Source organism: Salvelinus fontinalis, chromosome 4 (genome assembly GCF_029448725.1).
Source record: "Salvelinus fontinalis isolate EN_2023a chromosome 4, ASM2944872v1, whole genome shotgun sequence".
NCBI lineage: Eukaryota > Metazoa > Chordata > Actinopteri > Salmoniformes > Salmonidae > Salvelinus > Salvelinus fontinalis.
In genome coordinates this window covers 49,034,923-49,049,347 of record NC_074668.1, presented here as the reverse complement: position 1 = coordinate 49,049,347, position 14,425 = coordinate 49,034,923, and the positions used below count along the sequence as shown (strand labels likewise).

The window sequence follows — 14,425 nt, the reverse complement described above, 5'->3', positions numbered from 1 at the left end:
CACCTGTCGTCCTGAGCGCACCTACGTTCCCATGGGTATAAGGGATCGGCTATTGACCTGGGCACACACAGCTGTCGTTGCTAGACATCCAGGTATCACCCACACCATTCAGTCCAGCGCTGGAAAGTACTGGTGGCCCACCTTGGCGCAGGACGTCACTCGTTATGTCAATTCCTGCTCCATATGTGCCCAATCCAAATCCCCCCGGAACTCTCCAGCAGGGAACTCCTTCCCGTGCCTCAGATTCCTGGGTCTCATCTGTCCATTGACTTTGTCACTGATCTCCCCTCTTCTAATGGTTTTACCTCCATATTGGTGATAGTGGACAGATTCTCTAAATCATGTCGTTTCATCATGCCTCTCTCTTGTCTCCTACCGCTCTCCAGGTCGCTGAGGCACTGTTCCAGCAGGTCTTCCGGCACTGTGGCCCCAAATTCACATCAAGTGTATGGAAGGCTTTCATGGAGAAGCTAAGGGTCACAGTCAGCCTCACTTCCAGGTACCGGCCTCAGTCTAACAGGCAGGTGGAGAGGATGAACCAGGAGCTGGGGAGGTTCCTGAGGAGCCACTGCCAGGACCAGGAGGGGGCTGGGGCCTGATTCCTTCCTTAGGCTGAATACGCCCAGAATCAGAATTCATTGCGACACTCCTCCACCGGGCTGACTCCCTTCCAGTGTGTTCTTAGAAACGTTTTTATAAAACTTAAACAAAATAAAAACTAGTAAAGTGGATCTGAAAACTAACTGCAACTAAACTGATTTTAAATAAAAACCTTCAAACTAATGGAAATAAAAACGAACATAAAAACACAAAACGATAATGTGTGGGTGTGGTTTGCATGGTGTATGTAACTGTTGTGTGTGTGTGTGTGTGTGTGTGTGTGCATGCATTTTGGCGTGTGTGTAATGACAACTTACCCAATACCAGTGTAGGCCAGTTCGCTATCCGGGCTTTGAGACCTTGGTGGAATATCTCATGTAGAAACATGATGGTCTCACTGGATATAAAATGAATAAAAAACAGAATATCAAACATGTTTCTGTGTGTGCGTGTGTGTGTGTGTGCATGCATGTGTTGTACCTGTTGAGGAACACACTGCTGACATCATCGTGACTGATTGGAGGTTTCTTGGAGCTGGCGGCCATGCGGAGAGGTCTCAGGAAACAATTAACCAGGATAGACAGCTGGTGGACATACCTAGGGTTAGATCAACAAGGATCAGACTAACACTCTTAGAATAAAAAGGTGCTATCTAGAACCAAAAAGGGTTATTCGGTTGTACCCATAGGAGAAGCCATTCGAACAACCCCTTTTGGTTCCAGGTAGAACCCTTTTGGCTTCCATGTAGAACCCTTTACACAGAGGAGTTCTACCTGGAACCAAATAGGGTTCTACTTTGAACCGAAAAGGGAATTCCTATGGGGACAGCCGCAGAACACTTTTGGAACCTTTTTTTCTAAGAGGTCGGATGCAGACCATGCTCCAGCCCAGCAATATAACACCTGAATACACGACTTGTGGTCTAATCACACTATTAGTGTAATCAGGTGTGCTGGTGCTGGATTCGAATAAATAACAACAGTCAATCATTCAATTCATCAATCATTCATTCAATCAATTAACAAATCAGCCACTCAATCAATCAATCAGTCTCTGTGTGAGTGGTTTTAGGTACGTACTCTGTCTCAGCCTCCACCATGTTAAAGACGATCTGGTTCCTCTTCCTCATGCTCTCAGCATGTGGAGAACAGATGTAGTCCTGAACTATCAGCTTCCACTTCCTACGGCACAGCCAACCACGCATAAAGCTTTGCACCTGTACAGGGAGACAGACACACACAGGTTAGAAAATAGATTTTTTTGGGGTAACATTTTACAAAATGTTTCCAACAATATAAACATATACAGTCAAAAGATGGTTTTGAAGCACACAAACATCAATGACATCACACCTGCCCAGACCCACATGTTCCCACCGCATCAATCTCCAGTGCTTGTAAGACTATACCATATAACCTCAAATTGTGGTAATCTGTTTTTATCTGTTGCCCACACCTTTTCAATATTTAAATAGTAATGCATTTGATTCTTCCACTGTCTCAACGATGGAGGATCATTTGATTTCCAGTTTTTAAGTAAACTTTTTTTTTTTTTATGATTGACGAGAAAAGTACGGTTTCTCACCGCACCCTCATATTTTATGTCTTGAAATATGCAGATAGACAGATTAAAAGTAAATTTACTTTGTAATAATTCTGACATCCAACTTTCTAACTCCGCCCATAACTTTTCCGACTTTATAGCACACCCAGAAGGCATGAATTATTGATTCATTGTTAATTTTACACTTAAGACATGTAGAATTTGTGAATTTTGTCCTTTGTATAATAAATTCTATATTTTTATTTATACTGGATTTAAGCATACATTTTTTTCTAACTGTAATTTCGTTATGTTGCAACACTCCCTTCATCTTGTGCCAATATCAGTTATTTTTAAGTCTTGGTTCCAATAGTTTTTTTAAAGAAATTGTCAGTTGGTGTCACGTTCTGACCTTAGTTCTTTTGTATTTTCTTTGTTTTAGTATGGTCAGGGCGTGAGTTGGGTGGGTTATCTATGTTTTGTGTTTCTATGTTGGGTTTTTCGTTTGGCCTGATTTGGTTCTCAATCAGAGGCAGGTGTTAGTCATTGTCTCTGATTGGGAACCATATTTAGGTAGCCTGTTTTCTGTTGTGTTTTGTGGGTGGTTGTCTTCCGTGTCAGTGTTTGTTCACGTTACGGGACTGTTTCGGTTTTCCTTATCTATGCTATCTTTGTTATTTTTGTATTGTTGTCGTGTTCAATATTATTAAATAATATGGACACTTACCACGCTGCGCATTGGTCTGACATTTCTTACTCCTCGTCAGATGAGGAGGACGAATTCCGTTACAGTTGGATAGGCTCTCTGCAAGATTTTCTATATATTACCTATCATATGAATATCCTGATATTAAACTTTTAAAGTTGCATGTATTTGAAAATGTCTACATTGGTCAGTCCAAAATGGCTTTTTAATTCTATCATGGAAATAATTGTATTTCCTATTACCATGTCATGTATGCCTTTAGTTTTCCAAATAGGCCTATTTATCAGTGAATTCTGAAAAGCTATCCAAGAATTGTTCCATAGGGGTGTGTTTTTAGGGAGTGATATTGGTTCTTGCAGTTCGTTTCATTTTCTTCCAAATTGTTATACTGTTCTAAAGAACAGAAGTTGTTAATGTTCTTCGCTTTAGTCTTTGGAAATAGACACGTGAAAAGATTTTGGGGATCTGTATGCGCATCTTTCATATGTACCCATTGTTCCTCTTTAGTGCATTTAACAATATGTCGTTAGTAAAAGCCTTTTATTCTATGAGTTGTATTTGCCCATATAAAAGCCTGATATGACCGAGTATTATATTTAAAAGAAAGAATGTGTTCGGGGGGGGGGGGGGGGGTATTACGGAAAATAAATATAGAAACTTTGAGAGATTTGAAAAAAAATTGAATAGCATTGTTATTCATTTTGTAAGGGCTGCAAGGTGTTTACAAGGTTTATTTGGTAAAATAGTATGCTTTATTTGAGTTGAAACTGTAGTAGTGGCTCTCTTCAAAAGATCATATTCCTGCTTAAATTAAGAATTGTATTTTCTTCTTTACCGTATAAAGATTTTTTATGGGCCTTTCTAAAATAGTAATTAATTTATATTTTTCTTAAATTTTAATTTCTAACGCAGATTGAACTTTTTCCGAGTATGAGATTATCAGTCCCCTAATGTACTCCTTAAAAGCAACCAAATTATGTTGGAGTTCTGCTGTTCTCTGTCCTATATCATGCTGAATTACAACAACATAAAATGCACTTACTGACAGAACATTGACAAAGAACAGAGCACATTTTCAAGAACCGAAATGTATTTAATACATCATCTAAAAAGTAAATACCTTTAACAGAATAAATGTCAACATTTATTTTATTTATTTTATTTTTATTTCACTTTTATTTAACCAGGTAGGCTAGTTGAGAACAAGTTATCATTTGCAACTGCGACCTGGCCAAGATAAAGCAAAGCAGTACGACACATACAACAACACATGGAATAAACAAACATAGTAGGAAAATCTATATACAGCATGTGCAAATGAGGTAGGATAAGAGAGAAAAGAGAGATAAGGCAATAAATAGGCCATGGTGGCGAAGGAACTACAATATAGCAATTAAACACTGGAATGGTAGGATGTGCATAAGATGAATGTGCAAGTAGAGATACTGGGGTGCAAAGGAGCAAGATAAAAAATAAATACAGTATGGGGATGAGGTATATTGGATGGGCTACTTACAGATGAGCTATGTACAGGTGCAGTGATCTGTGAGCTGCTCTGACAACTGGTGCTTAAAGCTAGTGAGGGAGGTAAGAGTCTCCAGCTTCAGAGGTTTTTGCAGTTCGTTTCAGTCATTGGCAGCAGAGAACTGGAAGGAAAGGCGGCTAAAGGAAGAATTGGCTCTGGGGGAGACCAGTGAGATATACCTGCTGGAGCGCGTGCTACGGGTGGGTGCTGCTATGGTGACCAGTGAGCTGAGATAAGGTGGGGCTTTACCTAGCAGAGACTTGTAGATGACCTGGAGCCAGAGGGTTTGGCGACGACTATGAAGCGAGGGCCAGCCAACGAGAGCATACAGTTCGCAGTGGTGGGTAGTATATGGGGCTTCAGTGACAAAATGGATGGCACTGTGATACACTACATCCAATTTGCTGAGTAGAGTGTTGGAGGCTATTTTATAAATGACACCGCCGATGTCGAGGATTGGTAGGATGGTTTGGCAGCATGAGTGAAGGAGGCTTTGTTGCGAAATAGGAAACCGATTCTAGATTTAATTTTGGATTGGAAATGTTTAATGTGAGTCTGGAAGGAGAGTTTACAGTCTAACCAGACACCTAGGTAAAATCCCTGTTGCAGTGTGTGCAAACCTGGTCAAGAACTACAGGAAACGTATGATCTCTGTAATTGCAAACAAAGGTTTCTGTAACAAATATTAAGTTCTGCTTTTCTGATGATTCAAATACTTATGTCATGCAATAAAATGCAAATTAATTACTTAAAAATCATACAATGTGATTTTCTGGATTTTTGTTTTAGATTCCGTCTCTCACAGTTCCGTTTCCCGATTCCGTCTCTCACAGTACCTATGATAAAAATTACAGACCTCTACATGCTTTGTAAGTAGGAAAACCTGCAAAATCGGCAGTGTTTCAAATACTTGTTCTCCCACCTGTATTATTTTTTTTTAAAGTATTTACATAAGTATTCAGACCCTTTGCTATGAGACTCGAAATTGAGCTCAGGTGCATCCTGTTCCCATTGATCATCCTTGAGATGTTTCTACAACTTCATTGGAGTCCACCTGTGGTAAATTCAATTGATTGGTAGTGATTTGGAAAGGCACACATCTGTCTACAGTCATGGCCAAAAGTTTTGAGAATGACACAAATATAAATTTTCACAAAGTCTGCTGCCTCAGTTTGTATGATGGCAATATGCATAGACTCCAGAATGTTATGAAGAGTGATCAGATGAATTGCAATTAAATTGCAAAGTCCCTCTTTGCCATGCAAATGAACTGAATTCCCCAAAAACATTTCAAACTGCATTTCAGCCCTGCCACAATAGGTCCAGCTGACATCATGTAAGTTATTCTCTCGTTAACACAGGCGTGAGTGTTGACGAGGACAAGGCTGGAGATCACTTTGTCATGCTGATTGAGTTCGAATAACAGACGTGAAGCTTCAAAAGGAGGGTGGTGCATGGAATCATTATTCTTCCTCTGTCAATCATGGTTACCTGCAAGGAAACACGTGCCGTCATCATTGCTTTGCACAAAAAGGGCTTCACAGGCAAGGATATTTCTGCCAGCAAAGATTGCACCTAAATCAACCATTTATCAGATCATCAAGAACTTCAAGAAGAGCGGTTAAATTGTTGTGAAGAAGGCTTCAGGGCACCCAAGAAATTCCAGCAAGCGCCAGGACTGTCTCCTAAAGTTGATTCAGCTGCGGGATCGGGGCACCACCAGTACAGAGCTAGCTCAGGAATGGCAGCAGGTGTGAGTGCATCTGCACGCACAGTGAGGCAAAGGCTTTTAGAGGATGGCCTGGTGTCAAGAAGGGCAGCAAAGAAGCCACTTCTCTCCAGGAAAAACATCAGGGGCAGACTGATATTCTGCAAAGGGCACAGGGATTTGACTGCTGAGGACTGGGGTAAAATCATTTTCTATGATGAATCCCCTTTCCGATTGTTTGGGGCATGCAGAAAAAAGCTTGTCCGGAGAAGACAAGGTGAGCGCTACCATCAGTCCTGTGTCATGCCAACAGAGAAGCATCCTGAGACCATTCATGTGTGGGGTTGCTTCTCAGCCAAGGGAGTGGGCTCACTCACAATTTTGCCTAAGAACACAGCCATGAATAAAGAATGGTACCAACACATCCTCCAAGAGCAACTTTTCCCAACCATCCAGGTTGATGATGAAGCACCTTGCCATAAGGAAAAAGTGATAACTAAGTGGCTCGGGGAACAAAACATCGATATTTTGGGTCAATGGCCAGGAAACTCCCCAGACCTTAATCCCATTGAGAACTTGTGGTCAATCCTCAAGAGGCGGGTGGACAAACAAAAACCCACAAATTCTGACAAACTCCAAGCATTACTTATGCAAGAATGGGCTGCCATCAGTCAGGATGTGGCCCAGAAGTTAATTGACAGCATGCCAGGGCGGATTGCAGAGGTCTTGAAAAAGAAGGTTCAACACTGCAAATATTGACTCTTTGCATCAACTTCATGTATTTGTCAATAAAATCATTTGACACTTATGAAATGCTTGTAATTATACTTCAGTATTCCATAGTAACATCCCACAAAAATATCTAAAGACACTGAAGCAGCAAACTTTGTGAAAATTAATATTTGTGTCATTCTCCAAACTTTTGGCCACGACTGTATATAAGGTCCCACAGTTGACAGTGTATGTCAGAGCAAAAACCAAGCCATGAGGTCGAAGGAATTGTCCGTAGAGCTCCAAGACAGGAAGGGAAACAAAACATGTCTGCACCATTGAAGGTCCCCAAGAACACAGTGGCCTCCATCATTCTTAAATGGAAGAAGTTCGGATCCACCAAGACACTTCCTAGAGCTGGCCACCCGGACAAACTTAGCAATTGGGGGAGAAGGGCCTTGGTCAGGGAGGTGACCAAGAGACCGATGGTCCTCTGACAGAGCTCCAGAGTTCCTCTGTGGAGATGGGAGAACCTTCCAGAAGAACGACCATCTCTGTAGCACTTTACCAATCAGGCCTTTATGGTAGAGTGGTCAGATGGAAGCCACTCCTCAGTGAAAGGCACATGACAACCGGCTTGGAGTTTGCCAAAAGGCACCTAAAGGACTCTCAGACATGAGAAACAAGCTTCTCTGGTCTGATGAAACCAAGATGGATCTCTTTGGCCTGAATGCCAGGCGTCACATCTGGAGGCAACCTCGCACCATCCCTACAATGAAGCACGGTGGTGTCAGCATCATGCTGTGTGTATGTTTTTCATCGGCAGGGACTGGGAGACTAGTCAGGATTGCGGGAAAGATGAACGAAGCAAAGTACAGAGAGATCCCTGATGAAAACAGAGTGCTCAGGACCTCAGACTGGGGCAACGATTCACCTTCCAACAAGATAACGACCCTAAACACACAGCCAAGACAAAGCAGGAGTGGCTTCAGGGACAAGTCTCTGAATGTCTGCGAGTGGCCCAGCCAGAGCCTGAACATCTCTGGAGAGACCTGAAAACAGCTACCATCAGTGCAACGACGCTCACCATCCAACCTGACAGAGCTTGAGAGGATCTGCAGAGAATAATGGGAGAAGCTCCCCAAATACAGGTGTGCCAAGCTTGTAGCGTCACACCCAAGAAGACTCAAGGCTGTAATCGCTGCCAAAGGTGCTTCAACAAAGTATTGAGTAAAGGGTCTGGATACTTATGTAAATTTAATATTTCAGTAATATTTCAGTGTTTTATTTGTAATACATTTTCAAACATTTCTAAAAAACTGTTTTTTCTTTGTCATATTGGGTAGTGTGTGTTGATTGATGAGAGACATTTTTTGAATCCATTTTAGAATAAGCCTTTAACATAACAAATTGTGGAAAAAGTCAAGGGGTCTGAATACTTTGCGAATGCACTGTATATTGTATTGGGAGAGGGGGAAATAATATTGTCACAATTTACGATAAGCTGGTCTTAGGCATCACTTTATGCAGCCTACAGTGCAGGCTGAGCACACTGTGTGCAGGGGACTCCCCTCTGCCTGCTGAGGCCCCCACTATGCGCAATGTTTTAGGTATTCAACCTTAAATGTTTCCTGCAGTTTGATCAGGGCTTCATCGCAGCTTGTGAATTCCATCCTTTGCGGTCCCTTTCCATACCCACGACACTGCCAGGAATCGGAGATAAGTTTTGATCCCCTTTTCCTCCAGTGACTGTCTGATTGGCAGGTATTCCTGGCGTCTTTTTCACAACATAGCAGACAGGTCCTGGACTAATTTAATGGACTGGCCTTGGATTTTGATCTCCTTTCGCCCTTTTGACTTCAGAATGTTGACTTTGGTTTGATAGTTTCATAGTTTGAAGATTACCATGTGTGGGTATCTAGCATTCTTCTGTTTCACGCCGATCCTATGGCATTGTTCCAGATCCTCTGGTGATATACCCAATTCAAGTTCCTCTGATATCGGTTTGACCACGTAGCTGGAAAGGTCTAATTTTTCCTCATCCCCTGGTAAGGATAATATTCTGATGTTGTTATGTCTCATTCTGTTTTCTTGCTGGTCCAATTCCTCTTCTAGCTTTGTTTCCAAAAGGCAAATTAAATGTTTTTGTTCATTCAAACTCTATGTTGCGCGTATCTGACATGATAGCCTCCACTGTTTTTTCAAGCAAATGAAACATTTTAACAGCATATTTTAGCTGTTTGTTTGTTTCGGTGTACATTGAGAGTGTTTTAGCTATGTTTTCCTGGATAGCATTTAACTGTTCATTACTCACGTTTGAGTCTCCAAATTGCTCTTTGTCTTTCCTTTCAAAGAGGCCATGGTCTGTTGGATTCGTGTCATTGTGATGTTTACCAACTGATTGGTTTGCTGTTGTACAAAACTGACCGCTCCCACTCTCCCAGTTGTTTGGGGATATGTTCATTTATCAAGTTTAGAGGCTTGATTTAAAATTTGTTGTCTGGTTTCTACATATAACCACAGTTACGTTGGTACAAAACGGAGTATGCGCCTTTGAGGTTAGAATATATATTCAAGTTAAAGTTTAATTACACTCATATATTAGGCAATACAAACAAAAATCCATGAGCATACAATATAAGCAGATAAGAGGACATAAAAAAGCCCTGTGGTCTTAAAGCGACTCATTAATTAATAAGCAGAAGTATGTAATGAGTGACCTCTTGTACCGTTCAGTTCTAGACTTTGGTATAGTCAGTTGGTTTTGGCTGCGGGTGTTCCTGCCTGTCAATCTGTTTCGGTCAAGGGGTAGCCAGTCTCTGAACGGAGAGTTGAGGAAGCTGATAGATAGCCAAGTCGGTGCAGAGCTGTGTCCTTTTTTCATGAATCTGGGGTAAGGAGAGGGTGTGTAGTGACTCAGTGTAACTTGTGTATCCTCCTAGGATAAATGCGGCATGCTCTCTTTTGGCATGCTCTCTTCTGAATATGCCGCTCCAATTCCATTGTGTGGCATATGTAGCCAGTGTAAATGCTCACCAGGTCTTTTCAGGTGGTGAAGGATAAACATAGTGTCCACCTGCCCACCCCATTTGTAAGTCATTTTGTACAATTACCCCTAAGATCTTTAATAGCGTCACACACTTGAGCTCCTGACCCATCTGGAGAGGGCATGGGACAGGTGGGTTCAGTGACATTCTGCATGCCCAAAACCCATGTGTCAAAGTTGTTCAGGGCCTGCTGTAGTGTGCTGATGTTTCATGTTGTACATGTGTGTATGAGATTGAGATCATCAACATATTTCCAGCTACTGCCAACATCCCAGCCTGCGATGTCTGCTAAGAAGATGAGAAGGTCCAGAAGAGTTCCTTGAGCCACGCCTTGTCAGCTCCTGCTAGTCTGAAAGGCTGTCTAGGTAGCGTACCTGTTGTTTGTGGCCGGTCACAAAACCGCAAAGCCATGCTGTGAGAGCAGGTCTAATCTCTCGTGGACAGACGCACATAACATAACTGGTATCGTAAGGTCTATCAACAGACTGTGGGATTTGACAACTGAAGAGGAACTTTGTTTCAGTGCGCACATTTTTATCTCTGATCATTTGGACAAATCACAATTTCGCATCTTTACATTTTGGAAGGGGAGGGGTTATTGGCCCCCCTGGCTACCGCCTTGCTTCAACTCCTCATTCTAGTATATTTTCTAACACATCCCCCCACAGAACTGATTGGAGCATCTGATGCAATTATGCAAGATTTTAGTTCTGGGTTTCCGAGATTAGAGCAAGTCTAATCAAGTCCAAACAAATTTAAAAATGGCACCGGAGCAGAAGGCAGACGTTTAACGTGCCCCCAACTGATTGAGTTTTTTTGTTTGTTTATCTGCATTGTTTGTAACTTATGTTTATACTAATTTTGTCCATAATGTTGCCGCTACCATCTCTTATGACCAAAAATAACTTCCAGACATCAGGACTGCCATTACTCACCACGGACGAGCAGAATCTTTTTCTTTTATCACAACTCTGACGAGCCCGAGGAGGAGGATATGTGGCTCCCTTGGGAACAGGCCCCGACCCCCGTGGTCTGCGCAAAGAGGAGGCGGAGAAAGAGAGGCCGGAGAGCGGACTGCCTTCTGAGGAGTAGGCGGCGATCTAACAAACCTCCACTCCCCTCAATTCTGCTCGCAAACATGCAATCTTTGGACAATAAAATGTACAAATTATTGGGAAGATTAAACTACCAACGGGACATTAAAAACTGTAACATTATGCTTCATGGAGTCGTGGCTGAACAACGACAATATCAACATACAGCTGGCTGGTTATACGATCTACCGGCAGGATAGAACAGCGGTGTCTGGCAAGACAAGGGGCGGTGGTCTATGTATTTTTGTAAACAACAGCTGGTGCATGATATCTAAGGAAGTCTCAAGCTACTGCTCGCCTGAGGTTGAGTTCCTCATGATAAGCTGCAGACCACATTACCTAACGAGAGAGTTTTCAAATATATTCTTTGTAGCTGTTTACATACCACCACAGTCAGAGGCTGGCACTAAGATAGCATTGAATGAGCTGTATTCCGCCATAAGCAAACAAGAAAACGCTCACCCAGATGCGCAGCTCCTAGTAGGCGAGGACTTTAATGCAGGGAAACTTAAATCAGTTTTACCTAACTTCTATCAACATGTTGAATGTGCAACCAGAGGGAAAAGAACTCTGGACCACCGATACTCAACACACAGAGATGCATACAAAGCTCTCCCTCGCCCTCTATTTTGCAAATCTGACTATAATTCTATCCTCCTGATTCCGGCTTACAAGAAATAATTAAAGCAGGAAGCACCAGTGACTAGATCAATAAAAAAGTGGTCAGATGAAGCAGATGCTAAGCTACAGGACTGTTTTGCTGGCACAGACTGGAATATGTTCCGGGATTCCTCCAATGGCAATGAGGAGAACACCACATCTGTCATTGGCTTCATCAATAAGTGCATCAATGACGTCGTCCCCACAGTGACCGTACATACATACCCCAACCAGAAACCATGGATTACAGGCAGCATCCGCACTGAGCTAAAGGCTAGAGCGTCTGCTTTCAAGCAAGCGGGACTCTAACCCGGAAGCTTATAAGAAATCCCACTATGCCCTCAGACGAACCATCAAACAAGCAAAGTGTCAATACAGGATTAAGACTGAATCCTACTACACCGGCTCTGACATTCGATGGATGTGGTAGGGCCTGCAAACCATTACTGACTACAAAGGGAAGCACAGCCTCGACCTGCCCAGTGACACGAGCCTACCGGACGAGCTAAACTACTGTGCTCGCTTCGAGGCAAAAAACACTGAAACATGCATGAGAGCACCAGCTGTACCGGACGACTGTGTGATCACCCTCTCCACAGCCGACGTGAGTAAGACCTTTAGACGGGTCAACATTTACAAGGCCGCAGGGCCAGATGGATTACCAGGACGTGTACTGCGAGCATGTGCTGACCAACTAGCAAGTGTCTTCACTTTCATTTTCAACCTCTCCCTGTCCGAGTCTGAAATACCAACATGTTTTAAGCAGACCACCATAGTGCCTGTGCCCAAGAACACTAAGGTAACCTGCCTAAATGACTACAGACCCATAGCACTCACGTCTGTAGTCATGAAGTGCTTTGAAAGGCTGGTCATGGCTCACATCAACACCATCCTCCCAGAAACCCAAAACCCACTACAATTTGCATACTGCCCCAACAGATCCACAGATGATGCAGTCTCTATTGCACTCCACACTCCTTTTCTCACATGGACAAAAGGAACACCTATGTGAGAATGCTTTTCATAGACTACAGCTCAGCGTTCAATACCATAGTGCCCTCAAAGCTCATCACTAAGCTAAGGCCCCTTGGACTAAACACCTCCCTCTGCAACTGGATCCTGGACTTCCTGATGGCCCATCCCCAGGTGGTAAGGGTAGGTAACAACACATCCGCCACGCTGATCCTCAACACGGGGTCCCCTCAGGGGTGCGTGCTCAGCCCCCTCCTGTACTCCCTGTTCACTCATGACTGCACGGACAGGCACAACTCCAACACCATCATTAAATTTGCTGATGACACAACAGTGGTAGGCCTGATCACCGACAACAACAAGATAGCCTACAGGGAGGAGGTCAGAGACCTGGCCGTGTGGTGCAAGGACAACAACGTGATCAAGACAAAGGAGATGATTGTGGACTACAGGAAAAAGATGCCTGAGCACGCCCCCATTCTCATCGATGGGGCTGCAGTGGAGCAGGTTGAGAGCTTCAAGTTCCTTGGTGTCCACATCACCAACAAACTAACATGGTCCAAGTACACCATGACAGTCGTGAAGCGGGCGCAACGAAACCTATTCCCCCTTAGGAGACTGAAAATATTTGGCATGGGTCCTCAGATCCTCAAAAGGTTCTATGGCTGCACCATCGAGAGCATCCTGACAGGTTGCATCACTGCCTGGTATGGCAACTGCTCGGCCTCCGACCGCAAGGCACTACAGAGGGTAGTGCGAACGGCCCAGTACATCACTGGGGTGAAACTTCCTGCCATCCAGGAACTCTATACCAGGCAGTGTCAGAGGAAGGCCCTAAAAATTGTCAAAGACTCCAGCCACCCTAGTCATAGACTGTTCTCTCTGCTACACAGCAAGTGGTACTGGGGCGCCAAATCTAAACAGCTTCTACCCCCAAGCCACAAGACTCCTGAACATCTAGTCATATGGCTACCCAGACTATTCGCATTGACCCCCCACACCACTGCCACTCTCTGTTGTCATCTATGCATAGTCACTTTAATGAATTAACTCTACCTACATGAACATACCACCTCAACTAACCGGTGCCCCCGCACATTGACTCTGTACTGGCACCCCCCTGTATATATTGTTATTTTTTACTGCTCCTCTTTAATTACTTGTTACTTCATCTCTTATTCTTATCTGCATTTTTGGAAACTGCACTGTCGGTTAGGGGCTCGAATGTAAGCATTTCACCGTAAGGTTGTATTCGGCACATGTGACTAATAACATTTGATTTGAAGTTTGACACCCAGTTGGATAAGACGTTCAATGGCCGATAGGGTGGTCGATTTTGCCAAAGGTATTGAAGAAGTCTGTGGTAATGAGGAGGGTTATGGTGGATGGGATGTCTGACTGCTTGTATAAACAGTTCAGGAATCTAACAATGCGTGGAATACATATACATAAACACTTATGCACACCCCCACATACGCAGATTACACACACACACGGGCATGCATGCACATACCTTCTTAATCTTTTTTATGTCTGGGTCTTCATCCTCTTGGTTTACATGGTAAGGCCACATTCTCTCATTGGTTTTGTTTAGGGCAACGATCTGCGAGAATGAAAACACAGTAAACACAACTGAAGACTGCACTTCCTGATTAGGCTCCTTTTTTCATCAATGCTCATTAAGAAATGCTAGCGGCCATGACTGAAGGCAAATAAGAGTTGTCTTGGTTGTGGTTTGATGTGGGTGTTCATTGGTTATGTCTTTGCCATTCAAGTAGTGAGTACAGTGATGTAAGCTAAGATCGCTTTGCTATGGAGAGAACAAAGTTTTAAAATTGAGGACTTCTCCCGGTCTGACTG

General features: G+C 43.2%; 1 protein-coding gene across 2 annotated transcripts in view; it reads right to left on the bottom strand.

Annotated features, from left to right (window-relative positions):
• The window catches only part of rasgrf2b (Ras protein-specific guanine nucleotide-releasing factor 2b), a 234,569-nt gene that overhangs the window by 152,083 nt on the left and 68,061 nt on the right, over positions 1-14,425 (bottom strand). For both annotated transcript variants that reach the window (XM_055920447.1, XM_055920448.1), the window contains exons 4-7: positions 14,079-14,168; positions 1,680-1,816; positions 1,081-1,197; positions 918-997 (exon numbers count right to left, since the gene is read on the bottom strand). In XM_055920447.1, the coding sequence (XP_055776422.1) occupies positions 918-997; positions 1,081-1,197; positions 1,680-1,816; positions 14,079-14,168 (424 nt within the window). The remainder of the gene's footprint in view (positions 1-917; positions 998-1,080; positions 1,198-1,679; positions 1,817-14,078; positions 14,169-14,425) is intronic.